The following is a 19,163-nucleotide window of genomic DNA, read 5'->3' on the forward strand; positions in this document are numbered from 1 at the left end:
CGACTCCCGGAGCCTTTTCTACTTTTCTCCATCTAAAAGGCATTCTTACGCGATCTTCTAAAAGCTGTAATATTTTTTTCTCTGCTTGGATGTTGAGTTAAGATGATGGACCAAAGGGCTGTAATATTGAAAGATATTTTCAAATACCGGGAGAAATCCCGTTTTTTTTCTTTTTTGAACAATTGCGGTGCGTTTTTTTTTTTTTTTTTTTGGAAAATCCATCGCCGGACGGAGTTGAACTTTGAATCTGTACATAGTTGTTAATGTTGCTCAAACCTTAAGGAAAATCCCATATAAGTTTTTTGCAAACAAAAAAATTAATTTTCATACTCTATAACATGGGACGGATATGGCGGATATCATTTTTTTTTTTTACTTTTGTCGAAAAAAATTGGAAATATATACCTTGTATTTTTTTGTGAGTGTCCAGCAAGGAAATACGGCTAGAAAAGTGTTTTCAGTTTTTGTTGCACTGTAGAGGTGTCTTTTGACCAGTTTGGGCCATTTTCAAATTCTTTCTCAGGTTGGAAGACGACATCTTCAGTTTTATGAACAGAACACAGTTTACCTCAGATAAGAAACAGTTGGGTAGACCGATAGATGGACAAACGAGCGCGCTTAGGTGCTTGTCAAATTAGTTACTGGTCAAGAAGGTATATATTTTAATAGGCATTTAAAGCTCACTTTTGGTAGTCACACGCGTTTTGACAAAATAAATATATTCCTCATCCTTCGATGATGGTATGAAAATCTATTACAAAGAAATTTTTTCTAAATATATTCCAAGTATATTAACCAATGAAATTCGGTTAACGGAAAGAGTAAAGACGTGCATGTAAGGTAAAATAATTCATTTCAGACAAAATTTGATGGTTGTAATTCAGACTGCCATAGGCGGACACACCGACATACCTAAAACGTTACGTGTTAACGTGATTTAATTTAGTTTCATGCATTGCAGCCTCTCTGCACAAAGGCAGGTATACCGACCATAACACTTATAGTAAACATCTAATCCATCTTATTCGCCAGATAATTAAACCTATTTATCAAGTAATGATACCCATACTTATAATTACAGAGAAACTACCGAGAATTTTTAAATACACTCAGCAAAGCAATAAATTCATTAAAATAACGCGTAATTCTTTTTAGTACTTTATATGTAAGGTTTTTTTCTTTTTTTTTTTTTTGCATCGACAGATATAGAACACAAGCACTTATTTGTTAATCTGTTATAAACTTAACGGTGAAAATTTCTCTTGCATGGATTTCTTTTTCGTATTCACTTTACATAATTTGGATTTTTCTTTAATATGACAAAACCTTCCATAACAGGAGTCAATGAGATATATTCGTCGGTGGCCAATTCGGCTCGTTCACCCATCGCCAATAACACAGGCGTAGTATGTGTTTGGAATCCAGTTATCGTTTTCGGCTTACCAGCCTGACCTACAACATCTATGGCCATACCAACGCGTACTGGCACCTGTAGTTGATTGAGCTCTTCATCGAAAGTGATTAGCATGCGAGCCTGCATGGCAGGCACTAGGCAATAGAGCAAATAGTGAGAGCGACCCAAAATCAAATTCTTGACATCTAATAAGGAAACTAAAGTTGCCAATAAGCCAGCAACAGCCATAGGATTCATAAGTTGCCTATCACTATGATAGGGGCTTAACGTTAGAGTGCCTTTACCTAAATGAGTCAAGCTCTGAGCAATGCGCACCATAAACAAATTGCTTGGATCTTTCGAATGGTATTGCGCTAATTGACGCAACATAGCAGCTAATCGTGCGTTATTGGTCCCAGCACCGACCAGTCCCATGGCGAAGATGGCATTGTGAGCTACTTCGGCATCGCTATCATGAGAGAATTTACTCAATGCATCCAGGATATTTAATTTAGGATTTGAAGCTGAGATCAAACCTAAAGCCAAGGGCACAGCTCGACGTATACATGGTTCGCAATAACGCAGTAGATTACCAAATGAACGGAAGGCCATCTCTGCACCAATATCTTCGCCCATGACTATCAAAGCAATGCCCAGAACGGCAATAGCCTGCGTAGAGGATAGATCCTTTTCTTTCTCCTTTTCCTTTTCACCCTTATCTTGCTGTAAAAATTATATATCACTTACTATTTAAAAAAGTAAAATTGGTCAGTATCTACCTTCTCCTTGTTTTTATCTTTCTTATTTTTATCACTATCACTATCGGAATTGCTAGTTTCATAGTGATCAGAGCAAATATGTAAAAGCTGTTGAATTTTCAGGACATTTCCAGTACCGGCGTAGGCACATATGTCTACCATGGTGATGGCCATTGATTTATAGGGTTCATCTAATACTTCCAAGGTAAGCATAACTGCTTCGGTGGCCTTCTGACGGCCCAAATAAAGTAGTCCCAGACCCAGAAATAGGAATCGTGTGAAGGTATCTTTTAAATCGGTTTTCGTCAGAAACATAATGGTTTGCAACAAAACCTCTGTTATTTCTGCGTTACAAGTACCCACTCCAATCAGACCCAGGGACAGTGCTGTAATGCCCATTATTTCTACACTGGGTGGTGTTTTACCATTAGACGCGAATACCGATTTAAGAGTTTCGATGACAATAGATCGATCAGATCCGGCGTAAGCAATACCCAAACCCAAAATAGCTCCGATACGCATTGAAGTGTTTTGATTGTCAATGTAATCCGAGAGCAAAGCATGCGCAGGATCAACTTCATTGCGTATACCACAATTGACTATGCCACAAGCAAGCAAAGCACCCGACTTGATGTAGTCCTCAGTGGAATACAAATACTTATCAATCATAGTTAGACCGCCATCAACATCCCAGAGCAGAATGAGGCCAAGTGAAGCTGTAGCTGATAACATCCCATGTTCCTTGTTTTTATATAACCATTTATTTCCATCCTCAGATAGCAATTTATCTACCCCGAAGCCAGCATTAACAAAACCGTTAACAAAACTTGCGGCCAAATTTTGTTTCGCTGAATCAACCTGAAAGAAAATTTGGGCGTATAAAAAAGAAAACAATAGTTTATAAACAAATAAGCCCGTGTGTAGGATATAGGAAATAGTATTATTTCAACCATACATTTTCTCTTCTTCTGTGTGACCGCCACTCTAAATATGCCTTCTACCTCACCTCGTGCGCAAAAAGATAGAGACAGACATAGAGAGAGATAAGGAGAGCGGCCGCACAATGGGAGGTGTGAACCCGATCGGTAACTGTTTACGCGTTTACCACATCGAGCACTCCTCGATTAATCTAAGTATAATACGGTTTACCGTACAGAGGAATGATCCCGGGTACGCTGACTCAATAATCGCGGCTATACTGTAGCCCCTAAACTAATCGTTACATAAATGAATCTCGGCCAACAGGTAAGTGCCTTCTTTCAATTAAATAAGTGTCTGTAAAAATTTGCATACATATGCACTCTCCAAAAAAAACTTGGCATACCTTAAAAACTTTCGACAAATCTTCTATGTCAATTTCAAGGAGTATAAGGGAGCGTAGTTAAATACCGTAAAAATACTATGAAATTTTTCAGGAATTACCAAATTGTACAAAAATCCGTTTTAAAGTACATGCGTGTAAACATAAATATATATATGTATATTTAATTGGTTGTTTGTGTTGTTTTCTTTTTTCCTTTTAGTTTGATGGTCAAAACCATACCGTAGCACTTTTTTAGTTTTTAACTTACCTGTATGGACGCAAAACGTGTTCGGGCGTTATCCAAATGGGATTTGTAGATATCTTCAGGAGTCTTAGGTTCCATTATATCTAACTCGCGTCCCAAATTTAGAAAATGTTTATTTAAGTTAGCATTTGACATGATTTCAACGAGATCGTCATAATCTGGAAAGGATTCATCCAATTCCAAACATATTTGCTGTCGTGCCAACATAAAAGCCAACTGTTTTTGAACAGCTGCATCTTTAGGCTCTTTAAATATTTCAGTAATTTTATCCACATTATTAAGCATTAAAGCCAAGCGCATAGCTTGTGTGTATTGACTAAATTTAATCGACAACTGCAAAGCCGTCTCTAAAATTATTGTATTATCCGGCTCTGGAACATATGGATAACATGACTGCAAATATAAGCAAACCCTTGGATAGGCAGATTCATCTACGTAATCTTGCAATAAATGCAAATGATCGATTTCTATTAATAAATCGCAGGCGTCGGCCTCAGCGTTGTGTTCCATATTGTAGGGTATAATTTGCTTTACAAGTTCTATGAGTTGGGTCTGAAACTCACCCGAAGTTTCCAAATAATGAGAGGCTATTTCTCCAGACAAATGTCGAACGTATTCATGACCCCAGTCACCGATTTTTAGTGATCTATCGCACAAGAAACGATAAGCCAAGCAATCTTTGCCACTGCCCATGGTCATAGACAAAACGGATATAATGTCAGCACACATGTGGCGTGTCTTCTCATCTGGCATTCTTTTATACAAAGTCTTCATTGTTTCATAATGGGGACGCATGAACTTTAAAGGTTTTGGCACTGACGTCATTGATGTTGTCGAAGCTCTGATTAGTTTTGCCATCATTTCCAAAGAGGACATATACAAGGTAACATCCGATTCCTGCAAAACTTGCACCAACAAATCCAATTCTTCTTGCAATTGTTGATCTTCATCAGAAAGCTCTTGTTCCTTATCTTCTTTTACGGGCTCTTTTTTTAAATCAGACTGTGCCTGTTCTTTTTTCTCATCCTCAGAGGGTGTGAGTTTCTTTACCATTTTTGTACTTCCACTAGGCATTGCGTTTATAATGTTGTCTGGAAATCATATTAATCATTGACTTTTTCTACTTATGAAACTCTTTAAAATTACCTTATGTGCTTAAAAAAATATTAAATTTTCTCGCAGAACTTTCGGCTTTTTCCTCTTCAATAATTACTTTGCGTTTTTTCCTGTCAATGATCGACGTGTTGCCATTAAAGCGTTTGTCGTAAAAAACTTACGGAGTAATGTCAGTGTGGGGAAGGACACAATAAAGCTTCGTTTTTCTTTTGGGTATGGGAATGAAAGCAATGTGAGCAAACGCAACGAAGCCGCGCATCCCGAAAAATTGTTCAAGTTTTTACGAATGTGTATGAAAATTTGCAAGTAATATATGGAGCTTTGCTTATATTTCCAGGGCTAACGGAGTATTTAAATTACAAGTTTTTCATAATGTGAGAGATAAATGTAATTTATAAAAATTTACATATATATTATGTACATATTATGTACATGATATTATACACATGATTTATATGAAATCGAATGTGTCCCCAATACGTCGAAATATACGCGAAACTTTTATTTTTATTTATTTCTTAACGTACAGTACAAGCCCCAAAGGCCAGAAACATTTAACGCACACCGTATAAAGTTCATCAAGTGAGCACCACTCTCTATCGAACTGTGGAACATAATCAAACTGCGATAATTCATGTTACCATTGAAAGAAGAGCGAAGAAACTTTAGGACATACGAGATGTGAACCCTCCTTTTAACATTATATACGAACCTCATAACAACATTATTCATCAGTGGAAACATTTTAAAGATAGCTGCAGGAGCGAAAGAAACAATCCCCAGATAATATATAATATGTGGCATAAGAAGATAATACGCTAATTTCCACCTGATATGCAGAGGTAAATACATATTTGTCGAATTGATCTCCCTGGCGGTACTTCAAATTCTTCCAGATACGTAGTCAACATGTTTATCGAAAGCGACATCCCTATCAGTCATGACAACCAAATACTTGTGATATCAGACTATGTATATGTGAATTATACATACAAACATTTATAAACAAAATTTATTTCCAATTTTAAGAAATATTTATAATTTAAATGCCTCCCCCAACTCTATAATATAAGCCAAGCTTAATTGTGGCATCCCCATATCGTTTTGTATGTGCATAACCAAATAAAACAAATAGAAAAATGCTAAGCACAATGTTTTCGTGCGTTGCTCATGCGATTGGCGTTTGTCTACGTGAACGTGCAAAATTAATGAAGTTTCTTTAAGAAACGTCTTTTGAAAGTAAAAGTCAGCGATAGGTTATTTGTGACCGTCTTCAACCATATTTATTATATTGACGTCGAACAAAATTTTTTTTCGTTTAATTTTTTTTACACATGGAATTCAGCTAATAAATTAACAGACGAATTTAATTGGCTCTTAGAAAAAAATCTTATGCCAACGCGTAAAAATTATTTAAAGAAACATAAAGAAAAAATAAGAAAATAAAAAGAACAAAACTTATGTGTAAATTAATACAAAAAGAAAAAAAACTTATATGCACATCTAGCACAGAGAAACACCCATAACTGACATAAATTCTTGTTAATGGTGAACCCCTAAGCCATTGGCAAAAGTTTGGCAAACTATTATAGTGAAAAAATGTAGTGCAATTTTCGAATACTATGAAGATATCAAGAATGGAAGCTAATCTAGATGCGACATACGCAAAGCGCGCGTATTTAGGAAACTTGATTTGATAGTTTTCAATAAATCAGACTGTAAATTGTAGGTATCATTTAGACTTTTGCAAAGGACTCTAAAAAGATTGAAAAGCTCGCTATTGATGTTGAGTAAGCTTCAAGTCCTTAAAGTTCATAGAGAAACGGTTCAGGACATTGGAGTTTATCTCTCCAAATAATGTCGACGAATCGATAGAATCGTTTATTAACTTAATTAAGAAGAAAACAGCGAAGATGAATCTGCATTTTGCAAGTGACGGCAAGGCTAGCAAGAGCAATCTATTTTCGTAAGAAGTTAAGGAGACAAGCGGGACCCAGTTTAAGGTGAATGTTCGAAGGAATCTTGAAATATCTGACGTTCTTTTAAAGTTCATGGAGAAAATGTTAGCGAAATTATCGCATACAGCATCTACGCCTGCCAAGTGCACATTCTTCTTAACATTGCTATAAGTTTCTCATATATTATAACTTTAGTTTAATACAACGTTTACCTTGCGTTGTTTGCAGGCATTTGGTTCATGGAGTAAATGTCAGATGCTTATCATTACTTTTAAAACGGAAGCCTTCTACAGTGCAATACATTATTTAAGACACTGCACGGTTCTTATGAAATGTTGTACCTTCGGTTTACTTGTCTTCGGCGAACTAGTTAGAGTGGGAAGGTGTCGCTGATAATTCTGAAAATATTTGAAATCTTCCATCCTGCATAGGCGCAAAGCACATTAATATTATGTGGCCTCCTAATTTTGGGTCCGTTTTATAACTACAAAGGTAACGTGTTGCTATGCTGAAACAAAAACATTTTATAAATATTCATTGAAATCATGGGAAAACCCGCGAAATTTGAAATTAACTGATATGATTTTCATTGCATGGTCGCAAATCTAGAAAGAAATGCTTGTATTTATGTAAATAAAAAGAAATTGGTAATACAATAATAAACAAATATTCAAATCATTTACTACTATCCCGATTACGCTGTATTTTCCTTTTCGATTAAAGAAAATTGTTTAATTTTTTTTTGATCTGAAAAGAATATGCTCATTCCATGGACACATCCAATTGCTGTAATAAATAGCATAAATATTATAATGATCGTTTACTGAAAAACAAAATGTTCAACTATTTACCGCCTGAAATACTCAATTTTTGGTAAAACATAATCTTCGTGTCCACGTTTGTTTCCAACTCTTGTGACACCTCAGATACAACGCGAGAAACGTGCGTCCTGAAGCAAGCAACTCTAAAGTCGTGGCTAAGTGCAACACCACCAGTATATATGTATTCGTCTTACCACCACTCATACCAATTTTTTGAAAAACGTTGGAAACGCGAAACTTTTGCATAAATCTACATACAACGATATAACATATATTTATACGTCGTTTGCAAACAATAATTTACTCATTTTGAGAAAGCGTTAGGGGATCGGACGAATCCCGCAAAGCTTTTCTCACGTGTCTCACGGTGATACTTTCTTATGCGTCGCGGTTGCCATTGTTCTCCTCTTCAATGAACGAGCATGAAAAGAAGTTATGTCATTTAACTCGATATTTAAAAAAAATGGTACTTTTACCAATTTTTTTTCTTTTGCTTTTACGCATTGTAAACATATTTATGAACATGCACCCAATCTCATAGCAACATGCATGCTATTGAGAAAAACATTATGTGTATATACGTTTTGTTGAAATATCAATGTGTATGCTCTCAGATATTTTATAAACACATTGAATTATTAGCATTTATGTCTGTACGTTAAAGCAACATGTTAAATTATTTTTGTCATTTACCGCTGAACTGTTATAAATTGACATGGTTTTTTTTACTTATCCGAAGCATGCGGATTGCTAAATTATATATGATCATTTTCTTATACCTGGCAACGTGTTTAAACATGCACTTGCTCTCGTTAATGCTTACACATTTAAGCAGAAAAATATACGTTGAATAATTCTTATGCTTACACCAATTTATATAAGTACATTTCTAGAAAAAATCGCGTATTGCCCACACATTCATGTTCGTACTTATACTCTGGGATTGTTAAAACCGGTTTGCCTTACCTATAGACATTCACAGCTTGCATATGTATAACATGAACTGAGCTCTCAGTAAATGTATGCACTCATTGACCTCACTAAAATTATGGACAAACTAAATTGCAGCAATAAATAAGCAATCAATAAGCATATTCTTATATTAGTCAGTACGCATATTATAATACATATATAAGATAATAGACGTACCAGCTTGTAGCAGACACGAGTATAGCTTTAAAACATGTTGTAACTATAGACCGACAGCGATGGCAGCTACAAAAGCGCGTTGTACAACACACTCGATCGTCCAGTTGTGCTACGGCAATCGAAGCGGGGAGTTGTTAATTGTTTTTTTTGTTTCGGTTGTGTAAATAGGGGATAGCTTCGCTTAACAGCTGTCCATGAACAACTGAAGCATTATTAGATTTAGGGGTTCTCTTAGCCATTGTCCACGAATGACTCTTTGTTAGGCATAAGAAAATTGGCTGAGGAAACATTAAAGACTAATAACTGACCCTGTTGACCCATAAGTTTGCTTGTCGTATGCTCTTGCAAAACCGTAGTATGCGCGGAACGCGGAAATACTTGGCATCATAAGGCAAAATCCGACAGAAGTAAATTGTTAATAATAATAATAGGTTTACGAGTCACCACATCGCTGTGTTGGTTTACTGTCCTTTCCATATAAATTTACAACCGTAATTGTTTATCGATAATTCCGGAAAATAATAATAAACAAATAATTATATAACAAAAACACGAAGCTCCAAGTCTTTTATTTATTGATAAATATCCTGGAAACGCACCTCCCAAAAAACCATGCGCCATGAGCCAAACCTATCCAAACTAAGAAGACATAACAAAAAAAAAAAAATGTACATTCGATATTCTAAATGTCAATTCCCATAAATTTATAAGCAGACGGAAAAAAGCAAAGAAGAAAGAATAATGATCGTTTCTTTCTCACTTTAAAGTCATTTATCTAATTTATGTTTACCTTACACTTATCTACATTTGTTTTGATATTGATTTGCATTTATAGCATTCATTATTTTGTATGAATGAAAAACAAGTAATAGAGACCATTCATTTTAAAGTTGTAATATATATGTATTGAATTGCTTTATTGGACAATGATAAATGGTAATTTCCGAATTAATACACAAAACTATATTTAATATATGTATTCTTTATAATTACACAAATATGATATGAAGCGATAGGTTTTTGTTACATTTTCCTGTAAAACATTATGGTAGCACATTGCGTCGCAACTTGAGAAATTTTAATCCGAAACCAAAAATGGCGCTTCATTGTGGCAGCCCATTTGCTTAATTTGTGGGAATATTAGCGCAGCTGATAAAAAAAAGGAGGGGAAAAAGAAATCCATTATTTTTTCGGTAGATGGCTGCACTGATACATTTCTCGTAAAATATCGATCAAACAATTTCAGATTTATGCTTGTTGGAAAGGTGACATTTCGTAGTAAAAAAAAATCTTTTGCTGTTTTTTGTTTGGTGCATTCAGTTGTGAGTTACAGCGTGTTAAAAATGGAAGTGAACAAAGAGAAAATTCGGTACATTTTACAGTTTTTCTTTGACAAAGGCGAAAATGCAAGCCAGGCGGCTAAAATTGTGAATGGTGTTTATGGTTCCGATACTGTAACAGCCAATTATGTGCAATTTTGGTTTCGTAGATTCCGTTCAGGAATTTTTGATGTTAAAGATGCACCTCGCACAGGTAGGCCGGTCGTCGAAAATGTCGATAAAATCGGAGAAATGATCGAAGTTGACCGGCATGTTAGCAGTCGTAACATCGCCCAGGAGCTAAAAATCGACCATAAAACAGTTTTAAACCATTTACACAAAGCTGGATTCAAAAAGACGCTCGGTGTTTGGGTGCCACACCAATTAACAGAAAAAAACATGATGGATCGAATTTCCATCTGCGAAGCCTTGGCCAAACAGAATGAGATAGACCCATTTCTTAAACGGATGGTGACTGGAGATGAGAAATGGATCACATACGATAACCCTGTGCGAAAGCGATCGTGTTCAAAGAGCGATGAAGCAGCTCAAACGGCCAGGAAGGTTTTGCTATGCATTTGGTGGGACTGGAAGGGGATTATTTATTATGAGTTGATTCCATATGGCCAAACGCTAAATTGTGATCTCTACTGTGAACAACTGGACCGTTTGAAGATAGCGATTGGCCAGAAACGGCCAGAATTGGGCAACAGGAGAGGTGTCGTGTTCCACCAGGACAACGCTAAGCCACACACATCTACAGTGACTCGCCAGAAACTTCGGGAGCTTGGTTGGGAAGTTTTAATGCATCCGCCATACAGTCCGGACTTGGCACCAAGCGATTATCATCTTTTTCTTGCATTGCAAAATTTCTTTAATGATAAAAAATTGGAATCTAGGGAGGATAGTGAAAATCGACTACTAGAGTTTTTTGCAAATAGAGACCAGGACTTCTATGAGAGAGGTATTTTGAAGTTACCTTTAAAGTGGCAACAAATCGTACAACAAAACGGTGCATATTTGACCCAAATCGGACAATCCGAAGCATGTTAAATAAAGTCCTGAAGTTCATATAAAAATAATGGATTTCTTTTTCCCCAAACTAATATATAACAAGTAAAAATTTATATAAAAAAGAGTTGAAGCTTTTTGGGTTGATATTTATTTAACGAAACAATAGAACATTGCAGGAACTTCGTTTCTTGTTACATTTTTAATCAAATATTAATTCTGAAGCAACGTTAAAAAAAAACGTTCTAATTTTCATGTAAAATTTGTTTTCTGTGTTAAAATCAAATTTATTGAAGTCACTGCGAACATCATCTGATTGTCTTATTAATCGAAACAATACACTCTGTTATACTTATGTATGGCTTGCATTTCACAAAATACTACACATGTTAACAACCTTGTATGTAGTCTAAAAAAATTTGTTCCTTTGTTTGGCTGCATATGAGAGAACATTAAATAAATTTAGTTTAACTATTCAAAAAAATGGAGAAAAATAGTGCAACTTTAGTGAAAAAGCTACAATCGGAATTAGAAGCCTATCAAAACTTACAGAAATGTAAGGACTCTTGTAAATTTTTTTTTACAACATCTATTTTATTATTGTCCTATTTCTTCTTAAACCTGCAGCATTTGGCAAACTAATGAAACAGCGCACCATTCTAGAAGGACAGTTGAATGAAAACAAAATCGTCTTCGAAGAATTAAAACTGCTGGGTCCAGAAAATAAGGTTTATAAACTTTATGGGCCGGCATTGGTGAAACAAGATTTAGAAGAGTCGCGTCAAAACGTGGGCAAACGAATTGAATACATCTCGAAGGAACTTAAAAGATTCAACGAAACGCTAGAAGGTTTAGAAAAAGATATGGTTAAACATCGGGAAGCAGTACAAAAACTACAACAACAATATCAAGTTGTGGCAGCCATGAAATAATGTAAAGTAATAGAAGGAAATGTTCAATCCATTTATAGAATCATTTAATTAAAAATCTATAAAGAACCTTGTCTAACCACATAACCTCAATAACTAATAATTGAATATGTTTTAAAAAATTGTTTGTTACCTTTTGAGGATTTCTTCAGTTGATAGCAGATAAGAATCGCAAAAAGATATCCAAAAATTTCACATTCAGGTACAAATAATTTTTCGCAACAGTAAACAAAATATATTTTATGCGATGGAAAGGGACAACATAAAAATATCGAAAAAATGCCTTCCGGACATAATAAATGTTTACATTACAAGAAGAAACATTTTCAAAAATTTTTATCCTAAACATTTCATTTTTACAATGTACATAATTCAGCACGACTCATTGGAGTGCAAAATCTATTCTTGTGCGATGAAGCGCCACGTGACATGTTGGTCGTCAAACTCTCGGGACTACCGTTTATTAAAGCCAAGTATTGAACTAAGTTTATTAATAGAGCCCAGCACCCTTAAACCAATAAGTGAATCCACATTTTCCAAATTATGCGAATTGATCAAATACTCAGTCGGATATAAGTTCTGCCTCGAGAAGGATTGCTTCTCGCACTTTTAGAAATTTAATTGTATAAAATTTTTTGAGCACCATGTTTGCATTGTGCATTAACATTGAATAGTTGCATTTTTAAATACAACAATTCTAATCAATTATTAATCAGTTATCAATATGATATATAAAAAACAAAAATAAAAAATTCTCATCAATGCATTATTTCCGCCGCAAAACAGGTAAACACGTAAATAATAGGACAAAGCTTATATGCGCTTACTGTAGCCGTTTTTGGAAAATTAGTAATAATACATACAATTATAAACTATTAAATAACAAAAGCACTTGGAAAATTTTTTAACATTAAAGGTCCATGCGCGTGGCATATATATGTACGAAACGCACGTTGTACAACAACTCAAGTGGGATATGGACAATTGCATAAAATGTGATAAATATGTTAAATACATGCGAACCTTTTAATTATGAAAAAATTTTTCATATTTTTGTAGAAAATCTGCTCTAAAATTTATTAAAGCATATGACGAATATAAAATTTTTTAAATTTCCAATATGGGTTGATATAAACGATGAAATTAAAACAAATTACTTTTGCTCACGTTTGTTATTTTTATACCATAGCAAATATTTACTTGCAGGCACAGAATTGTATAGGCCTTTGCTTTTTTAATATTTAATACACATCAACGCACCCTAATAGAATTTTTGCCTAGAATGCAAATGGAGAAATCAGCAGTAAAAAAGCCGCTAATTATCAGCGCTGCTACGTTGATAATAACAGAAGTACTAAAAATCCCTAAAATATGTATTATCTTTAATTTTGGAGAATTTCGTAAGCACTTTTGTTATTTGATTCTCTGACATAACCAATTCAGTTTCATTTAATAAGGATTTAACGACGATATTTCAAAGCACAACAGACATTAATGTTAATATGTCTTTTTTTATCAAAAAATATGTATATACATCCATATACTTTTATTTTATATCAAAGTATATATATAACTGCTTTGTATTTTTGCTCAAGAATTATGTAAATGGCTACAGCAATTATTTGAGAATATAAAAAAAGACTTGTCTAACTGTGTATAACGGCCCCCACGTAGAATTATTGATATTTTAAAATAATATTCAAAAAAAATGTGCTGTCCAGAACAGTATTAATATGCCAGGCGATGGTTAAAACACATTCAAAACCTTCAACGCCTTTACAACGTAAGACAGAGCAAACGTAAAGAATTTTTTTTGATTGTTTAAAGTACACAACAAGAATATTTGGCATATTCTATAGATCTGGAGAATAAAATAATTAATGAAACGAGTTACTAAAGATATTCTATATGTTTGTTTACTATTTCAAAATTTTCAACGATTATGTCTCAAAGAACAGTAAATATTATTGTTAACATATCTGTTTTGTCAACCAAAAACGTTCAATGATTTTTTTCTTCTTTCATGATTCAATATCAGAGCATTGATATCACTGCTTATTATTTAGTGCCACGCAATTCTTAAGAGTTTTTTCCTAAGGATTAAAAAAATATCTAAAATCATTATTTCAGAAAATAAGAACGGGCTGGTGTAACTATTTATAACATTCAGCACGAAGTTTATTTAAAAGAATTATTCACATTTTAATATCGTAATCAGAAAAAAATGGGTTCCAGTCATAGTATCGAAATACCCGGCGGTGGAACTGAAGGCTACCACGTCTTAAGGGTATAAAACAGTGTAAAGATTAAGACTTTTCTATGTAATATAAATAATTCACAGGTTCAAGACAATTCCCCTGGCCAAAAGGCAGGCTTAGAAGCATTTTTCGATTTTATAGTAGCTATTGCTGGTACCAGGTTGGATCAAGATAACGATATGCTGAAAGAATTACTTAAACAACATGTGGATAAACCAGTGCGAGTTACTGTCTATTCCAGTAAAACTCAGACAGTTCGAGAAGTTATCTTAACTCCCAGTAGCGGTTGGGGAGGTCAAGGTCTCTTGGGGGTTAGCATACGCTTTTGTTCATTTGAAGGAGCTAACGAGAATGTTTGGCATATCCTAGAGGTTCATCCAAATTCCCCAGCTGAAGAAGCTGGTCTCAGAGCTTACTCTGATTACGTGATTGGTGCTGATGCTATACGCCATGAAAATGATGACTTGTTTACTTTGATTGAGACTCACGAGCAGCAACTTTTAAAAATCTATTTGTACAATATAGATGATGATGCATGTCGTGAAGTAACAATTACACCCAATTCACAGTGGGGTGGGGAGGGGGCATTGGGTTGTGGCATTGGTTACGGGTATTTACATCGCATTCCAGTTCAAGCAGGTAATGTGACTCTTGCTAAGTCATCCACCACAATTTCCCCAATTAATATTACTGCGGCAAAGCCAGAATCAACATCGGTAACTACAAATGCGGCAGCTGCGTCCGTAATAGCGCCGACCTTACCTTATGTGCCTCCATTGAGTAATACTTTCACTCCAAGTACTGCGAACAAAACTATTGAAGCCTTAGCAAACGTTTCAACTGGAACTTCGCCTAAGGTTAACGTCGCAGCTGCGACTAACGCTACAGAAAGTGTTTTCAAAGCTTATTTTAGTCAAGGCGATAATGCGCCCGAACTGGAGCCGACGCCATCAAACTATGAAACAGCAGACTATCCATATGATACTACACCTGAAGTTCAGTCAACGACAGATGCAAATCTAGTGTCGACAACGCAGTCTGCAGTAAAAACTAACAATGTTTATACCGCACCAATCACAACTAGCATCGCCCCTCCCACTAATATTTATATACCTGGTGTAATAGACCCTTTAGTAGCTAATAAAACTGACACAGATTTTGCAAGCAACGTTCAAAGAATGTCTTCGCCTCTAACAAATATTGGAGCTGAAGTGTCGTCACCAATTCCAATGTTCTCTCCAGGTCTGCAGCAATATATGTCTTCGCCGGCAGCGCTGTCCTACCCAACAGCTCAAACGATACCCACTTATCCCCAAGTGCAACCATCGATGGGAGGATTGTATCCTACTCAAACCACATCAATGTCGCCGCAAATATTTCAGCATTATGAACAACAACAGCAATCACAAAAAAATTCCGTAGGTCCTATCGTGGCGCCCACCACAATACCTTCTCCTCCGCAGCTCCCTTCTACTTCTCCCTGTTCAAATTAAACTTTATCCGCCATTCGTTAGTTGTTTCATAAAACTAAAGCTTTCTCTTTCTAGCATTATCATTTCGTTTTGTATAATTTAGAGCAGATTACAATATATTATTTTCTATATTCTTATTTTTAAAAGCAAATTTATTGCAAGTAGAACGAAACCGTGTATACGTATGCATGGTTAAATAAAATAAATATTAATGTATTATATGTGTTTATGTGTGTTTGTAAAAATCATCAAATTCGTTGAATAACATATAAAATACCTATGCATTATTATGTATATGGCTTTGCAGAAACAAATTATCTGACAGAATAAGCGTGGAAAAGCCTTATACTATGATCCAAATAGACAATTATATATAAGTATATGTCAAATTTCGCTAAATTTTCTCATTCATTCATTCCAATTCCGAAAAAAGTTTTATTTTGCCTTCAGGTCTTTCACTTTGCGCATTTTTTCTTCCGTTGTCTAAGCCGATTCTTTAACGTTCATATGGAGTATGAGGAGCTCATATTACAAGAGCAATACGAAACCTTGGGAAGCAACTATGCCTCGCATGTACGTCTTACAGTATATAATGATTTTTCTAAAAAATTGACTAACCAGTTAAGGAAAATCTTAAAAAGTTTATATAGCCAGCAATCATAAGAGTAGGAACTTTTTGTACTTATTTTTATTTTTCGCTTTTATAGCCTCTACAAAGTTAAATTAAATCTATCAAAGTATACATAATCCTAACCAATTTCTGCGACGTAGCCGACCGAAGTGTTTTTGTCCATCCATGATGACAATACCAAAAACTTGTCCAGAGAGAATAAATTTCAAATTTAGTTGAGTCAATGTGTGAGCCATCATTAATATAATCTAATCAAATATCGCCGATAAGGTAGCAATAAGTATTAAGAGATTTCGTTCTTTTTATGAATATAGTAGTTATAGAAAAAAAGAGAAGGGATACAAAAGAAAAAAAAAATCTTCTCCACTAAAAAAAATACCGATGTAGACAGAGCTAACGCCATCAAATAAAATGTGAATATTCTCTCTTCGCGGATTTAAGAGAGAAATGTGCAATAATAATTTATGCCAACATAGCAATAACACAAATAAGAAAGATATATTCGGCTACGGACGAGTTTCGCATACCCGTCACCCTTAAAATGTTTGGCGTTACATGCTTTTTACTTATTGTCATAAAAAAATTAATGGAATAAATTATTTATCTCTCCTTACCTCTTACTTGAATAAAAGCTAATGTTAAGAAAAATTAATTTATCACATCGTGACGTCTATCATAATTAATTTAATTTCAATACTTTTAGCCCTTTTATTTGATAACAATATCGCTGGTATTATTAAGAAAAAAATTCATCGATCAAATCATGGTGTCCGCCACATTCATTTTAGAATTAACGTATTTTTAGATCGCATATATCGTATTTCTCGGACTATAAGACGCAACTTCGTATATCGAAAAATGGGCTCAAATTGTGGATGCGTCTTATGGGGTCCGAAGGTAGCATTAAAATATTTTTTCACTAAATCGTCTCTAAATTTGAGATTTGAAAGGAGTAATAGCAATACCTCAGATGAAACTATGACGAACGGTGACATTAACGGGACGAACGATAATGAAGATGATAGAGAATGAAGATGAACTGAACGACTTATGTTAACAATAAATAGAAATTATGATCCGAAACTAATATTAAAATATATTTTTCAAAAAATCATCTCACAATTTGAAGTACGTCTTATAGTCCGAAAATATACAAAATAGTTTTAACCATTCAGTCTTGTTTACCTTATGGTTATATTATATATGGTTAAGCATAAAATCTCAAAAAAGTGAAAAGAAGGAGAATTTAATCACTTGTAACTCCTTATATAAGTTACGTAGGCATTTACGTTCGTAAAATAACTGGGAAATTGTAGCCAACAAAAACTCATGAATTTTTGGATAGAAAAAAAACGGATTTACGTTCAGTTTAGGCGTCGCTACGAGCTTGGCACTCTGGCCAGTTTGACCGATTTCTAATGCCAGCCTCCGTGCAATGACTACCAAATGTTTCTGCTAAACTTGAAATCGATGTCTTCATTTTTGCGATCAAGAGAGTATTAACAATATACACCACACAGACGGACCGACGTGGTTTAATCAGTTCAGAATTTCAAGGTGAAAGCTCAAGGATCTCTAAAGCTTCCCTTCCCCATTCACGGTCAGATATTTAAAATATATTTTATGCTAAAAGTTGGGAGCTTTCCCAAAATAAAACGATGCTAAATTCCTAACCAAGTGAGGGAATAGGACATAACTTTATCGACATAAAGATAATAAATGGAAAACAAAGCGAAATATTATCCCCCAGCAACTGATGTAATATATGAATGAACTGCCGATGTTTACGTACATATTGAGAGCAACTTTACCAGTTTTCTTAATGCATAACAGATTTAGCAGAACTTCTGCAGTTTGTATCGTGAACAACAACAACTATTCAATTAACGCTAGAACTGTCGGCAACGGCAATTTGACTCATATAGAAATTCAAGAAAAAAAAAACAAAAGAAAAGAAAGTTCAGTCGGGACCGAACATATTATACCCATCACCGAAGAAAAAAAAATAAACAAAAGGAGTAAAAGAACAAAAGACTGAGAGCATGACTCTCTATAATATGGAGTGGGCGCAGTTCATTTCTTCTATTTTTAAAATAAAAATTTTTGTCACATAGGCATGTGGGCGTTATAGGCGTGTCCTTTGAAAAGTTCAGGGCAATTAGAAATTCATTTGCAAATTTGTAGACGATATCTTCATTTTCGCTAACGGGACTATGTTTACCACAAATACTACAAAGTTGCACAAATAGACAGATGGATAAATTTGAAACTTGCCAAGAATTTATGTACTTTATGGGGTTTTGAAGTTTTTTTCTGCGCCTTATAAAGGTATTGAATAAATAATTATATTTTGATACATCATAATATTGGGTAGGCGTGGTCATTTCCATTTTCCACTTTTGTGGACAAGCGCTACAGCATCGTCCATAGAATATGCGTTCAAATTTTTGCACATTTATTTAATATAATTAATGAGTAATGAGCAAAAAAACCAATTTTTCATTCCCTTTGCAAAAGGGAGATATTCTCAGTTTACGTGGTGCAGTGGTCGTGTCCTTCCACCGATTTGGCACATTTTCAATGGCAATTTGCCTGCACGATTTTCCAATGTTTCCGCCAAATTTGAAGTTGATAGCTTCACTTTTGCGGCCAGGAGAATATTTACAAAAGACACTACGCAGACGGACAGACGGACATGCTTAAATTGATTTAGAATTCGATGCTGATCAAGAATATATATATGATGCTTACTTCTGGGCGTTGCAAACATCTTCACAAAA

At 34.7% G+C, this 19,163-nt stretch overlaps 3 protein-coding genes across 3 annotated transcripts; 2 read left to right on the forward strand and 1 right to left on the reverse strand.

The window, feature by feature from the left end:
* Window positions 1-411: 411 nt before the first annotated feature.
* On the reverse strand, window positions 412-4,963 carry LOC119632675 (26S proteasome non-ATPase regulatory subunit 2). The gene is made up of 4 exons (XM_038025703.1): window positions 4,866-4,963; window positions 3,723-4,810; window positions 2,173-3,009; window positions 412-2,116 (listed from the first exon to the last, which is right to left on the reverse strand). Exons 2-4 carry the CDS (start codon window positions 4,791-4,793, stop codon window positions 1,286-1,288), a joined length of 2,739 nt encoding a protein of 912 aa, XP_037881631.1. The 5' UTR covers window positions 4,794-4,810; window positions 4,866-4,963; the 3' UTR covers window positions 412-1,285.
* Window positions 4,964-11,228: 6,265 nt separating this feature from the next.
* Window positions 11,229-12,302, forward strand: LOC119632680 (probable prefoldin subunit 6). The gene is made up of 2 exons (XM_038025708.1): window positions 11,229-11,649; window positions 11,721-12,302. Exons 1-2 carry the CDS (start codon window positions 11,577-11,579, stop codon window positions 12,023-12,025), a joined length of 378 nt encoding a protein of 125 aa, XP_037881636.1. The 5' UTR covers window positions 11,229-11,576; the 3' UTR covers window positions 12,026-12,302.
* A 1,746-nt stretch (window positions 12,303-14,048) lies between these two features.
* LOC119632677 (Golgi reassembly-stacking protein 2) lies at window positions 14,049-18,271 on the forward strand. The gene is made up of 2 exons (XM_038025704.1): window positions 14,049-14,309; window positions 14,364-18,271. The coding sequence occupies exons 1-2, from the start codon at window positions 14,247-14,249 to the stop codon at window positions 15,771-15,773; spliced, it is 1,473 nt and encodes a 490-aa protein (XP_037881632.1). The 5' UTR covers window positions 14,049-14,246; the 3' UTR covers window positions 15,774-18,271.
* Window positions 18,272-19,163: the final 892 nt, after the last annotated feature.

This window comes from Glossina fuscipes, unplaced genomic scaffold, assembly GCF_014805625.2.
Source record: "Glossina fuscipes isolate IAEA_lab_2018 unplaced genomic scaffold, Yale_Gfus_2 1, whole genome shotgun sequence".
NCBI classification, from domain to species: domain Eukaryota; kingdom Metazoa; phylum Arthropoda; class Insecta; order Diptera; family Glossinidae; genus Glossina; species Glossina fuscipes.